Source organism: Haliotis asinina, chromosome 11 (assembly GCF_037392515.1).
Source record: "Haliotis asinina isolate JCU_RB_2024 chromosome 11, JCU_Hal_asi_v2, whole genome shotgun sequence".
Classification (NCBI taxonomy): domain Eukaryota; kingdom Metazoa; phylum Mollusca; class Gastropoda; order Lepetellida; family Haliotidae; genus Haliotis; species Haliotis asinina.
Genome location: NC_090290.1, coordinates 45,916,701 through 45,935,486, shown reverse-complemented (window position 1 = coordinate 45,935,486; position 18,786 = coordinate 45,916,701). Strand labels below are relative to the sequence as shown.

At 39.6% G+C, this 18,786-nt stretch overlaps 2 protein-coding genes across 2 annotated transcripts; one reads left to right on the top strand and one right to left on the bottom strand.

Moving 5' to 3' along the window:
• The first annotated feature begins 2,607 nt into the window (after nt 1-2,607).
• Nucleotides 2,608-14,559, top strand: LOC137255912 (lysosomal proton-coupled steroid conjugate and bile acid symporter SLC46A3-like). The gene is made up of 2 exons (XM_067793501.1): nt 2,608-2,835; nt 10,121-14,559. Exons 1-2 carry the CDS (start codon nt 2,821-2,823, stop codon nt 11,468-11,470), a joined length of 1,365 nt encoding a protein of 454 aa, XP_067649602.1. The 5' UTR covers nt 2,608-2,820; the 3' UTR covers nt 11,471-14,559.
• Nucleotides 5,359-7,467, bottom strand: LOC137255913 (adhesion G protein-coupled receptor E2-like). Its single transcript, XM_067793503.1, has 4 exons — nt 7,367-7,467; nt 6,603-6,725; nt 6,030-6,155; nt 5,359-5,716 (listed from the first exon to the last, which is right to left on the bottom strand). The coding sequence occupies exons 1-4, from the start codon at nt 7,446-7,448 to the stop codon at nt 5,631-5,633; spliced, it is 417 nt and encodes a 138-aa protein (XP_067649604.1). The 5' UTR covers nt 7,449-7,467; the 3' UTR covers nt 5,359-5,630.
• Nucleotides 14,560-18,786: the final 4,227 nt, after the last annotated feature.

Here is an 18,786-nt window from a genome sequence, read left to right as displayed (position 1 = left end):
TTAACTGATTCTAAATATCCACTTTATAGAGAGACGTCATTTTGTTTATATGTCATATAGTCGGTAGCGAGCTCATCGATATTCAAAATAAAATAAAATTATGTTTCCTACATTTCACACTGCGGTTAGATAAATACGTCGTAAGCTTCATCCTGGGGTAATACGGTCTTATGTATTCCTTTTTGTGGCAGTGTCATCCCTACCAGTATGGGTGACACCCCAATAAACAGGTGTACGTCAGACCGTATTTCCCTTGAGAGAAGCATACAACTTTTAAACCTGTCTGCCAGTGACGTGTATGTGTTTATTTGGGAAGTTCATAACATATATAGAACTTTCTCGTTGACATAATAGGAATCGCAAATGATGGAAATGGATGCGATTCTAACATTCTTATAATGGCAGCTACATGAATTTGACATTCTATCTCAAAGTCTTACTGGATGTAGTACCGAATATCTTCGAGATTGATCTAAGCCGAGTTGAGTCACAATTTTTGGAAATTCTACGTAATATACGAAAGAGCCTGTTTTCAATGCAGCATGTAATACACACCTGTTGTTTATTAAAACTTTAGTAAAAGACATAACGATTTATGTGCAGTATGTAGTGTATTGGTCAGCATTCACGAAAAAATGTACTGAGAGTTTAAACGTTTTCCAGGAATATGTCAGATCATCATTATTATTGTATCTTAATTTGTTACTGGAGACTGTTGGGGAATAAAATATTGAAAGTTTGGATATACTTTTATGTCCTGCATCGGGGTCTGCGTGTGGTAATAGTGATGTTACGTAAACCTCTCTCTTAGTTATGCTTAGAAACGTCTTTGGCCTTTCCATATTTTTTTTCAAAATGCACAGTGACTGAATATCAAACCGTATAATATACACACCATTCCCTCATTATCAACGCATGAATCACATTTTTCATAATCAACGCCTTCCCAGTAGTAACAATGCTAGGTTGCATGGGTGAGTGAGTAAGTGAATAAGTTTAGTTTAACGCAGCGTTTAGCACCTATGCTTCAGGTGGAAGAGTTACAGTACACGAGTCCGTTGGTATATGACCAGATGGTGGTCACATGAATACGTGCAAATTCCTAGTTGCAGGTACAGCAACGTGCAGTAAACTTGGACAAAGTACAGTGACTATGTGTTCCAGTCTACCCAGCTGTGAATGGATGAATGAGAGAGCCACAATAAAAGACAAATGAAGAAAAAAAGATGAGAAAGAAAAATATAAGTAGGTGCACCTAGTGGATGCAAGAGTTGCATGGTCCCCATAGAGTTCAGATTGATCACACTAATCAGCAGTATTTCAGCAATATGGCGGCGGTGAGTAATAATCCAGCCCGAACCAGTTAATCCAGTGATCAAAATCATGAGCATAAATCCATAGAAGACATGTTTCAACCAAGCTGATGCATCTAAGCACTTGTATATTGTGCTGAGGGACAACAGTGTAAAAATGAGAGCAGTACAAGTACAAACAGAACCGTGAAATCCGTCACTAGCTTGGTTGATACATGTCATCATATCCCAGTTGCGTAGATTTATGTTCATGATGACTGGCACTTGATAGTCTGCTTATCATTATCTTTTTGCATATTAATATTAAAATTACAGTGGAGAGTGGTCGGTTCATCTGGCACAATCAGGCGGAAAATGCTCATCGTCAGCTCAGGATATTTGTCCCTTCTACACACAGTCCAGCCAGCAAATGCATCGTCTCCAAGGAAGCGTTGTGTAATCGAACGTACTAAGAATTTTCTGATGAATTTGAAGGCGCCACAGGACTGCTGCCTTCTGCAGTACCGACAGTGTCAGAAGGCGTGTAAGAAGGGCTGTATTCTTGGTTATAACGCGGCACTCTCCTCCACTGATCAAGAGATCACGAGGTACCAAACGCAAGCCACGGAGAAGAATTAGATATCTGAAGACATTGTACTGAATAGTGTTCATCACCTTCCTGCCAAAAGGGACCAAATATCCAGTGATAAGTGTAAATACATTAGCTTTATGAGAAAGGAAAAGTTCAGGTCTGTTGGCAGGAATCTGTCTTTGCTTGTATCTGGTCCAAAGAAGTACAAAATAGTCATGAACAGTGATAATGTTCAGGGTTGTACTATGGACGGACGTCGGAGTCAAAGCCACAGGCATGACTGCTATGGAAACGATAATAGAGGCAACCAGCGATACTATGACGTCGTTTAAGATATGCATTTTGTGCCAAGGAAGGGCATCCACTGCATTATATGAGTAATTGTCCCGTTTTGCACCAAACAGCATGGAATGGCAATGCTGTTATCACATCGTGGAATGCCATACTTCTAGGCCACGGCGTTATACAATATTAAAACTATCACAACCTTGAGACACACAGTTGATTTATTTGATGATTTGTATTATTTACAGTACATGTAGGGAAATTACTGTTTGACGTGTACTTTAATAAAATATAATATGTTAAATATTGCCTGAACAAGATACTCAATAATGTGACTTATGGAAGTTAAATGCCACAACATATAATGGAAAGTGATAACATATGTTACAAAGCATCAGCAGTACCAGGTAAATCAAGGAAAACATTTAACGCATACATAATAACGACAAAGTCAAATTTCCAGGTTATCGCGAAAGGTGGGTGTATATTGGCAGCGTCCATTATCAGCTCCACTAAAACCAACTGTCTTCAAAACTATGGAACATTGCTAATCGTGGAAAAAGGAAAAAGCAAAGGACAGATTTGTCAAAGCCTTGGGTGTTGTAACCATCTGTGAAAATTGCTGTTACTCATTCTGTTTTGTCGGCGTAAATGCGATGTGCAACGGTAGGTATCCTGTCTACTTACATCAACTTAGTTTAGTATTGACTTACGTCGTGGTTTGGAAGGTCACAATATGAAGTTTTTTCAAGGTGGGCATTTTGTCAAAATATCATATCATTCAAGCTGTTGGAAACTTATTAGGAATCGCTCCTCATGACAGAGGTTTCGTAATGTGACAATGTCCATGTAATACTACTAAGAAATATGTATGTTTGTATGTTTGTATGTTTGAGGTAATGTACATGCATGATGTCTGTTACTGCACAAGACTAACCGTCTTGAACCCTTTTAAGCTTTGAAGCTCATTATTAAAAATCCGTGAAATGACGTTAAAAGGAACTTATAAGCAGACTGCACGTGGATGTTTAAAAATGATATGTGACAACGATGAATGGTCAAAACATAATATAAAAAACGCGGATGATTCTCAAATATCATGGCGCAAAACGAAAGCAAGTATGCTTTCCGTTGAAAATGCATTACAGTTTTTACTCAGTACTGCATACGAATTAAGACAAAAACATGATTCCATTTTTTCTGATGATAATAAATGTCATTCTGGGGTAACTGAACATCGGTGCTCATAATCAAGCTGCAACAAGGAAAGTGACAAAGAAAACATGCTTTATAAACCTTGCACAACATTGGCATATAGTATATAAAAATGTACCTTGTGGTTGGTGTGTTGTGCAGGTATGCTTATGTGTTAGCAGCTTTACTTGAAAACCACCAGATACATTTCTATGTAACTTGTTCCCTTGTCTTAATGTCTTTCTACTCACTAAAACAAAACCAACATTAGATAAAATCACGTTTGTTACAATCACAGGTCTATGTATTGACTTTGTACGAGGTGATGTCTACCACTGCCAAACAAGTATATTCATTCATTCATTCATTCATTCATACTTAAATAGCGCCAACAAACATATTTCGTTCGCAAGCTGCACGCCACAACACTCATTTAGTATACTGTAAAAGTACACATAGTTATTAAACAAATAAATAAAGTATCTCGCAATAAAGGATCTTTTATATTTTGGAACAAATACATGGTTAACAGCCTTTTTGTCATTTCTAACAAGAGATCACGAATATGGCAAGCAAGACAAGACGATTGCATCCTGTTATTACAAAACGTATTTCAGTTGACCCTAAACCAACTCACTGTTGGACTGACAAATATACATTGGATTTCAAATGTGTATAGATGCATTGGACGATTTTGACTTTGTGTTCTTATGCCCATTGCCAGTCCTGCCTTCCTCCATCAACCAGTGAAGGTCCCGGGGTAGAACTGGCCTTCAGCAACCCATGCTTGCCATAAAAGGCGACTATGCGTGTCGTAAGAGGCGACTAACGGGATCGGGTGGTCAGACTCGCTGACTTGGTTGACACATGTCATCGGTTCCCAATTGCACAGATCGAAGCTCATGTTGTTGGTCACTGGATTGTCTGTCCCAGACTCGATTATTTGGAGACCGCCGGCATATAGCTGGAATGTTGCTGAGTGCGACGTAAAACTAAACTCACTCACTCACTTACCATCCTTCATCAGAGTCTCATTTGTCAGTGTCAGCATAACGCCAGTCACAGTATTCCGATAGTCGAATGTTTCAAATACATAGACGTGGTATTCTTTCAGAAAATATTTAGACTGAATGCGAGTGAGTGAGTTATAATTTAACGTCACATCTGCAGTATTTTGACTGAATGTGAATAAGTGAGTTATAATTTAACGTCACATCGGCAGTATTGTGACTGAATAGAATTTGCCATCATTTCATCAACTGACAAAACCAAAGGAGTATCAGATGTTGTTTTATCGCAGAATAAATACACTGTTGTTATTATTTTGATTGGCTGAATGACGCTTCTGTTGTATGTTATGTATGTCAAGATGAGTGGGTTTAGTTTTACGCCGCACTCAGTAATATTCAAGCTACATGGAGGTGGTCCATAAATAATCGAGTCAGTCTAGTGATCAACAACATGAGCATCGATCTGCGCAAATGGGAACCGATAACAAGTGTCAAGCAAAGTCAGCGAGTTGCATAGTTGCCTTTTATGGCAAGCATGGTTTTGCGGAAGGCCTATTCTAACCCGGGACCTTCACCTTTCTTATACTGTTTTCGTGCAACGTTTCACCTTGCGGGATTGTATCCAACTGACTGCAAGTAATTATTTCGAGGCTGCGGTTATTCACTAACTTCAAAAATGTCAATCAAACAAATGAAACGTGGATAATCGTTGCTTATATTTTCCGTTATTCGTTTGCCACGATCAGTCTTGTCTGCATGACATAGAACATATCGGCACGAATACATTATATCATACTGTCCGAGTGATTGGTATAAACATTTGTAAAATATATCTGTTGATGTGAAGTTGTCTCGACATGTTTGTTGTTTGACCTTTCACTCTACGCTATTTTCCGGCTGTATGACAGCTGTCTGAATTTATCACGCCTCGACCACTACACAATCCATTGATGATACATATTGAAGTGATAAATGTCATGCAGTCTGTGGGTAAAATGCTTTATTTGGAATCGAAACAAGGTTCATGGATATAAACGATGTATATACATCGGTATACTCGATACATAAACATACATATACATGAACATAAACGATACCATCTACTGGTTTTCACATCACTATAATGAAATAACTATATAGAAAAACATTCAAATAAAGGACATACATTGTCACACGTAGTACACTGATATATATACGTTCTTGTATATGGGACAGTGAAGTGATAAAGGCGTAAGTGGATGTTTTAGAAATATTTTCTCAAAAGAGGTCGAAGTCAAACAAATCATCGAATAGAAAGAGCGAAAAAGGATTCTGGAAGAAGTTCTGTTGAGGTGGCTGATAATCTGTAAAAAATGTCAGACATTTTAGTTAAATTTTTGAGTTCAGTATTATGACTCTATGATATTTTAGATATGTTTTCATCACTTTCTATCCCTGAACCAAACATTCACTATTTTAATTTGACCACGGTTATGTTTCCAGCAACATTATGCCCTGCTTTTGGGTCTCGCCAAAATGGTAAACATCTAGGACCTGAGGTTCCCTTCTAAACTAAACTTCTAAAACTAAAACATCGTTATACAGCTGTAAAAGTTATTAGGATGTGGTGTTAACCATCCCCATTTGGAGACTCACTTAAGTACTTGAAATACTTACAGAAGCAACTTGTGTACGGATATATGGCCACGTATGGAGGATAACACATGCAGTAATATGACCCCGGAGTGTTCACACATCTGCCGTAGCCACAGATGTACGGGTTGGGGGCACACTCGTCAATATCTGCAGCGACACAAAACAGACACTTGAAGGTAATAACATGTGTAGTTGCCTTCGAAAACTAGACAGAAGATCAAACAGTTGCCAGATTATTGAAATGCACGCAAAAGATATAATTGCAATAATTGGAAACCTTATAAACGAAGTGTTTGACACAACGGAAATCATTTAGGAGATACTATACTTCGATAGCGTATTGTGAATACAACGTTGTTTTGCCATTCAAGTGGTACGTTTTATGTGTGTTCAAACGGAATGTAGTTCAAAATCAACAAACTACAATATACTAAAAAGTCATTCATTAAATCTAAGCGTCCTTTGAAATCCGTTCCATTTCAAGAACACTTATGCAAACTTTGACACTGGCAATTTCTGGGGAATATAATAACATTATCGAACTTTACATGAAATGACGACAATTCCTGAAAGAATAATCACACTGAATCTTACCGTTGCAAATGGTAGCGTTTGTGGGGTCGAGTTGAAACCCTTGAGAACAACTACATGTAGGAACAGCGACGGCCGGGGGCAGGAGGCAGACTCCATTCAGGCAGCCCGTGGTGGCGCATGTGGCTGTATGGGTATGAACAGATATAGAGTGGGGAAACAGCAGAAATATGGACAGGTAGAATTAGAAGTAGACAATGCCATTTCAGGTGACTTTTCCTCGCCCAATTTATGATATTGCTTCAACTGTGCAATGTACTTTCCGATGGATCTCGTCACCAGTACACGGTATGGTACTCGTGCAAGATTACAAGTCAGCAATTAATCATCACTGTATGATGCAGGTTTGAGAGATTTATGATCTCTATTAATTGATATTTTTCAACTTTATAATGGAACTTAAATCCTTTCTGGAGACTGATCAAATTTAATTATTTGAGCATGCACATATACGTATAAATGTATTGTTTATGGCAGTGAATGGGTTATTAATAAGAACGCTTTCACTGGGGGCACTCAGAAGCAATGAAGAGACACTGAAATCTAAATTACGACTGGTTTCAGTTTCGAACCAACGCTGAAAACTCTCAGTTAGAAGCTTCACGTTACAGACGTTCTAAACGTGTCCAGTTCTCTCATTTTCCCCTTCAGCAATGAGATTATTTGCGATACACGTTAAGGGCTTTCACAGACCAGGCTCAAAGTAGACATACACGGACGTCTCTAAGAAAATGACAACTCTAAGTGAGTATTTATGGTGTACCTACCTTGAGCATCAGTGTGTGGTAGATAGATCCCAACCAAAAGGGCGAGGACGGCAATCAACAGCGGGGTTGTGAAGATCTGCATTATGTGTGATGTAGCCCGGTATACTGCAAAATAGATGTATGCGCGCCTTTTATACTCAAATACAGCCCTTGCATAGATGGACACAAACACCTTCACAGCACTCGGTGACAATGTTGGTTCAACAGGTAAACAATTCGATAAATCTCGAAGGTCATGATGTCTTACATGTGTATACAAATATAACCTAAACCACAGTTAGATATGACTTATTGGGATATTGTTCCTTTGTTTTGCCCTGAGGCCTTCAAAAAATAAACGTACATGCACTGACCGCATAGTTGCGTGACTTCGGGAATGTGTCCGTCAAGAGAAGTGCCACGGGCAGTTTGTGCTGGACATTGGCACAAAGAAAAGTTGGGACTGATCATTTTATTGTTTACATTATACTAGGGATATTGCACTGTGAATAATATCTAATTTGACCGGTTATAGAAACCAATCATTATATATCTGTTTTGCGGCTAGTAGCTTGTGCTCTTCTACGAGTACACAATATTCCATTACGCATATCACTTTTGTTGTTTGTTTATATTTCTGAGTAGCCTTTCATAAAATAATCGCGCAAATGTACGGAGCAAGGTCAGTTACATGTAATGTTAACACAAAGATATATGTAGTGATGTTTCCTGGTGTTATTGAACAGGTGAACACATCTTGCCGCACCGTTGGCAACAAACACATGCAAATGTGAGGTCTATGCTCACCAGAAATTGATACATGCTGATTGATACAGATATTATTGTAGGATAACCCTGCGAACCACGGACAAAATACTCAGTTATCATAATCATATCGGATCCGGCATGAAGTACAGTACTCAGAACATGGCGATAATTTATGTAAAACTCCATTCAGATCTTCGTCTGTCAAAATACATTAAAGAAAATAATATTCGCGCTACACGCATGTACTTGAAACATTCTACCATTGGAATATTGTGATCGGCAATGTGACTGTTTTGCTGACACTGACAGATGAGGCTGTGACGAAGGATGGATTAGTGAGATGGACATCAGGACACATTAAAGTTTAAACCTAACACAAAATGCTTTGTCCAAAACGTACGTACTTTATATTTAAGGTCAATTTGTAATTAAAACTGTGGGTTCGGTCAGGATAAGTTAGGATCAATTTTATGGCACGTTTTAATGCAGTAGCATCACACAGTGTAATGGTCCAATCTTGTTAGCCATATTCGTGTTCCCTGTTCAGCAGTTGCCAGTGTCTGTTAACCCTGAACACACATGTATAATTATTTATAACATAAGGTTCATGTTTTATGAACTGCACCATGCTTAATTTGTGCCTTAAATAAATATGTTTGGTTTTACATTTTATTATATATTTATTGTGGCGTGCAACTACAGCCAGGTAAGAACTACGTCGATATGAGCGCTAATTATTTTGATAAAATCAGGGCAACACAAATAAAATCAAAAAGAAGTAAAAAAACAATATTTGAATATCTTGTTCTGTGGTATTGTTGCGGTAATAGAAATTGGATGTCATATAGGCATGATTTTATTACGTAAAGACCAAGTTATTAAGCATATCATAGGCACGATTGCCTACATAAATACACATATTACTTAACATATTCATGGTTGTTGAAGAAATATATGAAAGGAGTGAGTGACTGAACTTAGTTTTGCGCACGTATAACACGATACCAGCAATAGCAGTGTGGGGGACATCCGAAAAGGGCTTCACACATTGTACTCCACTGGCATCGAATCCGGCCTTCAGCGACGATGCTTTACCACTAGGCGACCCTACCGTCCCACATATAATATATGACGTATTTCCCATTGTTGTACGTCGGTTCGTACAAAGGGCATTCACGGGTCTTTGACTTCAACAAGCATGGTGTTATACATTTTCTTTCGTTCCACCACAATGGTTATATGTATTTGTTGAGATTAATTCCACGCGATTATTGAGAGGCTTACATTTAATTTTTATTGTTGCAAATACATCTGGAGCTGGGTTTTTGGTTTCAACCATGAACCGATTTCATGTTGGCGAGATCGTGGGAATGGTTCAGTTGCGATTGAAGAAAACACTCGAAACGCCATGCATCTAGTCTTGGGAGTACTTGTTTAAGGATGTTACCATGTTACCGTGTTTTTGTGTTGTGTCGAAGTAGTGTTACATTGTATAGTGTGTAACACAATATAGAATTCGTAATTTTCGTATTTTTATGATTCATTGCCCCATACAGAAGTTCGGGTATAAATTGTAAAATGGTTCATACAAGCACGTTTCCTATGCTCCTACGTTTATGTACCATAAATCCCAATAGACACATTTTCTTTCAGGTTTCATCTCGAGTACTTCGAGGTTCACGTTTAAGTTATTGTGTGCAGTGATATTTGTATTAAATGGGCATTACTGATGCACAGATGTATCACAGATTTCAGATGAAGAGGAGACTGTGACGGAGAGGTGTCAAATCCACGATTCATGACCCTCTGTCTGCCAGACAGCTTAATCCACGGACACTTCACTACCCCTCCCTTCCCTTTAGCTCCATCCCATCTAGCTTTGTCAGACTGATAGGGGTGTGGTCAAACAAACTGACAAAGTCTTAAAAACTGTATATTGTATAACTGATTTTTTTAAATGGCGCGCTATTTAGATGAAAAGTAACGACTTGACTTTATATATTTCAGATCTTCAATAATAAGGATGACACAATGATTACATTTGCCACTTTCATGGCGGAAACTATTTTCTTCATGTACAAGACAGGCGAGTCCATGTTGGATGCCACTATTGGACCGTACATCTTGCAGGCAGTGTGCAGGGACATGTTCCGCCTGAACACCACTGTGTGTACTGAGATCGGTTTGTTCCACCAACATGAGGACAAGATCCAGAACAAAGCTGCGTCCTTCTTGATATACTACCGGATGCTGGTCAACGTTCCCGCCTTGGTCTTGGGGCTGTTCTGTGGAGCGTGGAGTGATGAGTACGGCCGCAAAATCCCAATGATGATTCCATGTCTTGGAAGTATGTTTGCTGTTATTCTGTACCTCTTCAGTGTTCAGTATCCGGACTATTCCATCGTTCTCGTCCTCACCGGTGCCTCGGTTCAGGGCATCTTTGGCAAAAGTTCTGTCATAACAATGGCAGTGAACAGCTATGCTGCTGATGTTACAGATAAAGATCAACGTACTTGGAAAATGGGAAAAGTCCTGGCCACGAACTTCATCGGCGTGTTTGTTGGCTCCCTGTTGTCAGGAACACTGCAGGATACCACAAGCATCCAAGTGACGCTCTGCGTCGTGTCGTTCTTCCATGCGGCGTCTGTCCTCACCACCGTCTTCTTTATAGAAGAGTCCGTGAAGATCACAGTGGACCCACATCAGTCCTGCACACCGTTTAACATCTCAGGGATCAAGGATACATTGATGGTCTTTTTCAAGAAACACAAAGACAACTCTCGCGACATTGGCCTCATCCTGTTCATCGCCACCATCATCAACCAGACATGTAACGCGGGTGAGAAGGACGTTACTGTTCTCTTTGTCCAGAGGAGTCCTTTGTATTGGAAGGAGTCCTGGTACAGCTACCTCCTCTCCCTAAACTATGCTTTGATGGGAATCTTCCTCCTCCTCTTTCTCCCAGTTCTGTCCTCCACCATGAAGATGCCGGATGTGTTCATCGTGATGATAGGTGTAGGATCGAGCCTCCTTCGGTCTCTGTGGGCGGGGTTCTGTTCAAAAACGTGGATGGTTTGTGTATCAGTAGTAATAGGAGCACTGACTGGGATGACAACATCAGCCCTGAGGTCTCTCATGAGCAAACATGTGGGTGAAGACGAACTTGGAAAAATGTTCTCGCTTGTTGCTAGCGGAGAAACTGTTTCCAAGTTAATTGGAACGATTTTGTTCAACAATATCTACGCCGCTTCTGTCTTCTTTTTCCCAGGTTTTGCTTACTTAGTACAAGCGCTGATATATTTTGTCCTGTTCTTAATGTTGATTTGGCTTCATAAGGAAATACAAATGTCTGGATGACACAGCTTTGCAGACAAGAGAGATAAATCAACAGACAAATCATCTAACTCAATTAATGAAGTTGGCCCGAAGGTGGATGAAACTGATAGTGAATTACTACATCCACAACCGTTACGGGCATGTCAACCGTAGACGTCATCTATGTTGCACACAGGGATATCACACATATGATGTTCCATCTGGTACAGCCAATATCATCGACACAACACAGAGTGGGCAGACTCTTGTTTCTAAAAGGACTGGGAAGTTGGAAACCAAGATAAATATGATTATCTGCATCCACCACACTTTTTGAGAAATATTGCCATTTGCCAAATTACGTATACATGTCTTTCAACTTGAGTCATCGTGTTTTATGATGACAGGTTTATTTGTCCGATTTCTTAATACTTTCATTGTGACAAAAGATTATCGTCCTATTGAAATCTATTGTCTCTTGACCGTTCAATGCATTGGACATATCTTTATATTGTTAAAACGTTTTTGAAAAATCTATCTACCTATGGACTGTTTTATTTTAAACCTTTACAATCAGTAACTGTTTTCTATTGAAACTGAAAGGTGACCATTTGTCTGAAATATGACAGAATGACAGAGCCAGTATTTATTGTTTAATTTGTATGTTATTTTAAATACAAAGTTTTGGGAATCCAAGACTCCGCAAACCACACTTTTGCAATGAACAGTATCAAGTCATGAGGAATGTGTTGGCTTGTTGTCGACTTTATACAATACTAAATCATGTTTACTAAGAAGTCATCATGACATTTTGGCGTACAGGTACTGACCTAACAGTTATTTCACCCCAATCGTCACTGCTAATATACTAGTATACTGGGGAACATGCACCCAATTTAGCTTCAAAGTGTTGCAGTAAAAGACGTATTTTCCCTTACGACTTGCTAGATATCGATAATTGAAACATCGAGGCGAACAGCATCCAACACAAAACATTTGATGTATTGGGAATGCAAACAACTGTTCCGTGCATCGAAAACTGTTGCACGCGGTGATTATGAAGAACTGGTTTCAGTCAAAAGTTGCGCTTATGTTTTTGCGCCAGACATTATCTCTGGAAAAGAGTTCTGCCTTCAAAGCTTTTAAGGAGTTATAGGTTATTCGTAGAGAGCGTTCAAAGGGACAAAACTCTATGGTTTTGTTTGAAGAGTTGATTCAACGCTACAGTTGATTTATTGCAACGTGCCATTAGTTCATTCGAACTGTTCGATTAAATATTCTAATCTAAATATGTTATCTTAAGAAGTCATAAATTATGGTGAGTGATCGAGGGTATTTAGTTCCTCCAAGCTTGGAGATTTGAAGTTAAGCAGCGGGGAAGAGTTAATTAGTTAAGATGCTGGTGGCAAGTGAGTACACTGGAAGAAACGTCCAACTAATCTAAAGTGTACCAGTGTATGGTATTCAATATCGTGGGAATGCCCTCCAAGAAGTGTTCTTGTTTGTTCGTCCAGTTCCATGGAGTCCAGCATAGCATATACGGCTACCCCAAACCTGCCCAGGATGGAGAGCCGCCATGTCTCTCGGTTGTCCCGAACACGTTGGTCGAGGCATTCATGCAACAGATGATGAGGCAGGTGCTTATAGTCTACCGAGCACAGCTGGCAGTTATTTACCTGGTCTAACTGGTGTAGCAATCGTATTCACAACCCCTTTGAGTGCATGCTGTAGAAGAGGAATCTGATGAGGATCAAAGAAGAGATGGGCAGAATTCCAATCATGGACAAAGCAACGTCAGTCCTTACACGCGACCCGTGAAGGTCCCGAGGTAAAATAGCTGGAATATTGCTGAGTGCGGCGTAAAACTAAACTCACTCACCTTTACATTCACTAATAAATCTTGAATCAGCTTCATACAAAATCTGTGCGCACGTTCTAGCTAAACGTGTGTTTATGGGAGAAGCTGTACACAGTCTCAGATCCGTAGAGGGCACGCTGGAGAACAATAGATTTAAACATAGTAGCAGAGGTTGAAGGATGCATTTCACCATAAAATGCTCCAGCACTCGTTGTGCCAAAATACGTTACCTATAGTGTTCTGCAGATATCATTGATTTGCTGTAAATCTGGAGCAAGATTCAGGATAATACTTGTTGGCCACAACTTTGCGACAGAAACATCACCATGGCTCACATTAGATTCTTGAACTTGGCGCTACAGTTTTGTTTTTCCTGGTGTGTCAAATCAGCGTTATGAAACATAGCTACTACAAGACTCGTTATGCTAGCCTAAGAGTGAAGGTGCGTGAACTGTTCATGATCATAATCAAACGTTGTTATAAGTAAAATTGGGCATATTAAAGCTACATTCAGTGCATTCTATCTTCTATGCCGTTTTTAATTAAGTTTCATAGAAATTCTAATCATGAATGGAATGATTAATAATTAATAAATCAATGACTATTTAATCTATTGTATTGTATCTATTTTACTGTATATCATCTATCACAATACTAACTACAAACAAGGAAGTAGTGCATTTCATTAAGTCATATGCAGTCCTGAATAAGACTTTCCTGTACAGTTGGTGTGAAGATTGCTTACGTTACAATATACATAGAGGATCATTATTTCACAAAGGGTGTTCACAAAAGTCTGAATTAAGATGTTTTCAGTTTAAATGTATGCACAATATTTTAAGAACCAGTTATTTGTTCTGGAGGTTGTATCGCAAATGTGTTCATTTTGAAGTGAAGTAACTGAACAATCACTCATGCGCTATGTAATTCTCAGGTTATAATTGATCTTCAGTAACCATGCTTGTCGTGAGAGGCGGCTAACGGGATCGGGTGGTCAGGCACGCTGACCCGGTCATCGTATTCCAACTGCGTAGATCAACGCTCATGCTGTTGATCACTGGATTGTCTGGTCCAGGCCGCCACCATATAGCTGGAATATTGATGAGTGCGGCGCAACACTCATTCACTCATTATATTACTGTCACCCTATTGCTGATACACATATATGGAAACATTGGGCTTAGTATGTGTATGAAAGGTAAATATGAGATCATGAATATCAGTTATTTGAACGAAATATATGCTTTACGAATGTAATAAAAACGGGGAACAAAAGCAAATCGTTTTTGTTAGTTTAGAAAGAAATACTGATGACACTACAAAATATGTTATTTATTCACAATGTGATGGTATGTGTTCCTGTGCATAGACTTCAGGTCACAAATCAGTCAGTTAAGCACGAAGAATCCTCGGATGAGTGACGGAGTTTGGCAGCTTGGGGCCGTTATATACATGTTACGAAGATCGATGTCCATGATGTCTCACAGTGGATTGTCTGGTCCAGACTCGACTATGAGCAGACCGTGATGGTGGCGTCGGGCGTTCAGAACAAAGTACAAGCGGTAACCTACGTGTGTGCACACGTATGCATTTACATGGCTATAATACTTACAACTATTCATCTTTTCATTTGCATGGGCTTCTAAAGAGTATTCCCGTGTGGACAAAGGCGTGAAGGTCAGAGCAACATAAATGACGTCACCATCACCATGGTTACTTTACAGAATTTGAAAAAAGTATGGTGTCGAGAGAGGACGGTAGGTCAGGGTGATAAGGCTCATCATTTACTCAGGTACCTTTGACCGACTCCCCAGCCCCACAGCCAGTGGGAATTCTCGCTGAAAGCACTGTGTAGTCGAATCGAACATTCCGGACAATATGTAGACTCCCAAACACTGCAGTCTTCCGCATTACCCAGAGTGTAGGTAGGGTTGTGCTTCCAGTGGAGAGTCCGCAAGAGGAGGAGGAACAAAACCAAGGGCGCCCAGAACAATCGGGAGTCTTTTGGATCGAAAGACAGTGCGATGTCTACATCTTCAACATGCTTTCCCTGAATCTTGCACACGAAACGGGACCATGACTGACCAAAGGAACACAAAATTCAATAACATGAACAAATTCATATACTTTATCAAAAGGATAAGATCGAGTTCGTTAGCACGAATTTCTCCCTTGACTATTCAAAATGAAGCTTAAAGCATCATATTCCTTGATGATCCAGACATGTTCAGGATCGTACCAAGGATGGACCTCTGGGTTTTAGCCACAGGTTTGGCGGAGACGGTAGTTGAAGCAGCGAGCCATGTCACGATGTCCATTCCCATGTGCGCTTGTGCCAAAGAAGGGCATCCACTGACAGGGGTTCGACAGTCTCAGACTTCAGCGCATTATCGACTCTTCGTATTGATGTTTTCTTTACGAATTTAACAACGGGTGGGAAATTACTGGGTTAGTAAATGGAAGCCCTCTGTTTCACTTTTAAGACCAACTGACCACCTCAGGGATTGCTAATCCGTCAACAAACCGACACAGGACTGAATGACATCACCTTGTAAACACCCATCTGTACCATCCGATGTACATCACGATGGGAAATCCAGTTTTCCCTAAAACAAATCCTGGAATGGCAACTCTATTATCACATGGTGGAGTATCGTGTACGTGCATGCCACGGTCCGAATGAAACTAAACTGGCGGGCAAAAGAAAGTATAGGTTTTTAATAATATTACATTTTGTACATTTGTGACCAAATGTGATGACAGTTTGTAAAATAATGACTGCCTAAGTTCCCATTTATGGTTTCTATTGCCAAAACGCAACTTATGGTCGTTATTCTGGAAAAATTCAAGAAAATGGTAAAACATATACAGAAGTCCAATTTCATGAAATGCTCGTGCAGCAGTTCAGTATAAATTGACTTCTCCGATGCTGCAATATCACAGCAACTGAAAACACACAAAAAGGATGCCACGTTTGACCCAGGAAGAAAGAGAGCGAGCTGTTGGAATGGCACAGATGGGAGCAACACATATGCAAATTGCGAGGACTTTCCATTGCTCACCCCTGACAGTGTGAACACTTATGGGACCACTTGGACAGACAAATTAGACTTTGGAGACCTGTCCCACATGATCGTCAAGAGTTGCAACGCGCACTTACAGAAGAATGGCAACGGATACCTAATGACGTCATCAGACGACTGACTACGTCAATGAGGAGACGTATCCGAGCCTGTATTGACGTGGCAGGAGGTCATACACATTACTGACAGTGACCATGCTTCATTGTAGTGTGCTACTGACATTTGGTGTAACGAGAGATTTTAACAAAATGTGCTAATTCAACCCTTGTGTGTTTACTGGGCCATTATGGCATAAATGCAAACATAAAGGTTTTCTGTTTTATGTTGAGAATATCATTAAACATCACTGAATCCGATAAAATAATATAAACTGAACTATTTTCGTTTGTCTTTGTTTTATGTGTTTTGAAAATGTACCTATACTTTCTTTTGCCCGCCAGTTTATGAAAGAACGACTTGCACGATATACTATTCACGTGGAGTAATTACCTACTGCATAAATTGCTGCTGTGTATGTATGTTGATGAAATATAATAATGAAAATTACATTTTGCTTGAATATGATTCAATGATGTGAACGAAGGAATTGGATATGCAAAAAACAACAACAAAAACAACGTAGCAAGTGATAGCAGCTGTTGCATCAGCTATAAAATTCAAGGTAATATCCAATTTGAAGTAATGCGTTCATAATATAATACCGTCAAAATCAGGTTTATCGCGAAAGGTAGGTGTGGAGGTATTCAGGTGGCATCCGTTTCCAACCAAAAATGACTACCTTGAAAACGAGGGAACATTGTTTTGCGTCAAAAACGGAAATGATATGGGACAATGTTACCAAAACTTTAGGTGCTGTAAAACTTGTCAAGCATCACTGCTGCTCATTCTGTTTTCACCGCAAAACTGTTATTTCTGGAGGTAAGTGTTTTGTGTAGTGAACATGTGAACTTGTTTTAGTAATGGATTACAAAGACCTTGGCGGTTGAGGTGGGCACCGTAGAATGTCTTCATTCATTCATGTAATTTTGAAGGAAAAATGTTATGTAGATTCGTTATGTCTGCTGTACATGTTTTGCACACAACGTTTTTAATCATTATGAAGCTTTACTTGTTTGTTGGGAGTCTCACTTGAAATGAAACTAAACGCTGAATGGACTTTGAAATGTGAACATAATACGCACCATCTACCAAGATATCCTAATTAAAGCTCATTAGATTCCCAATTACCATAGTGAAAATGAAGTATAACCTTGCAGCATACCTATATTATTTGCAGCCAGTAGTCACTTTAATGGTGGCACACACCATCTCTGTCACCCGAAAGCATTTATCACGGCTTTGTTCAAGCAGTTCAAAATAATTGTCGATATACTCTCGTCTTGATTACCTCAGTGATGTCGCATACCGCAGACTTATTGGAACACTTGAATTTTTCGATTCTCTTCCTGGAGAGATTCTCACAACAGGTAATCGCCAACATCTACATATTGCATTCACGGAAAACCCTTCGACAGTGTACCAGAGCGATAAACAATAACAAGTGTTATAGAAGACATGAGAAATAACTCATCCAAGATAAACGCTGTTTTCAAAACATCCATTTCACGCAATGGTGAATATATTATTTTTGTGTGTCGATACAAGTTTCAGGCTCATCATATTGTTTATTGTGCAGTACACAACAATGTGCACTTTATATAACCCACTTATCCGACGGTAGGAGAATAGATGGTGGACACACGAACACATGAGGGTGAGTTTAGTTTTACGCCGCTTTCGGGTGGTCAAGCTTGCTGACTTGGTTGGCATATGTCATTGGTTCCCAATTACGCAGATCGATGCCCATGTTGATCACTGGATTGTGTGGTCCAGACTCGATTATTTACAAACCACCGCCATATAGCTGAAATATTGCTGAGTGCGGCGTAAACCTAAACTGACTCACTCACTACTTTGAAACAGAAATCGTTATAGCCGCCATAGAAAATCGTGTAATCGTACACAAAGACATGCTATTTTCCCCACTACCTCAGGCATAGATATGAAAGGTGAATTCCAATAATTCTTTATGCTGATGGCGACAGCCCGCGGCGACTCTTCTAACGGGCACATTTGTAGCCACGCAAGTATGCGGTCAGTGCATGTACGCTCATTGTCTGGTGGTCTTGGGACAAAGAGATTGAACATCAACACTGCAGTGAAGGATACACTTGTATGTAGATGTCAGACACCATGATTGTGACCTTGGAAATTAGTCGTACTCTTTACATGACACCGACAGCTATAAAGTTATTTGTGTCCTTCAATGCAAGGGCTGTATTTGGGTATAAAAAGCCTGCTTTGGCCAATTTTGAAACATACCGAACTACACCTTACACAATGCAGATCTACACAACCCTCTTGGTGATTGCCGTCCT

Excerpts from the sequence above, each read along its gene's own strand:
- LOC137255913 (XM_067793503.1), bottom strand. The coding sequence starts at position 7,448 with ATGCAGATCTTCACAACCCCGCTGTTGATTGCCGTCCTCGCCCTTTTG. Across the intron at positions 6,726-7,366 it reads ACCACACACTGATGCTCAAG|CCACATGCGCCACCACGGGC; the intron begins GTAGGTACACCA and ends ATACCCATACAG. Across the intron at positions 5,717-6,029 it reads TCCGTACACAAGTTGCTTCT|ATTATCAGCCACCTCAACAG; the intron begins GTAAGTATTTCA and ends CATTTTTTACAG.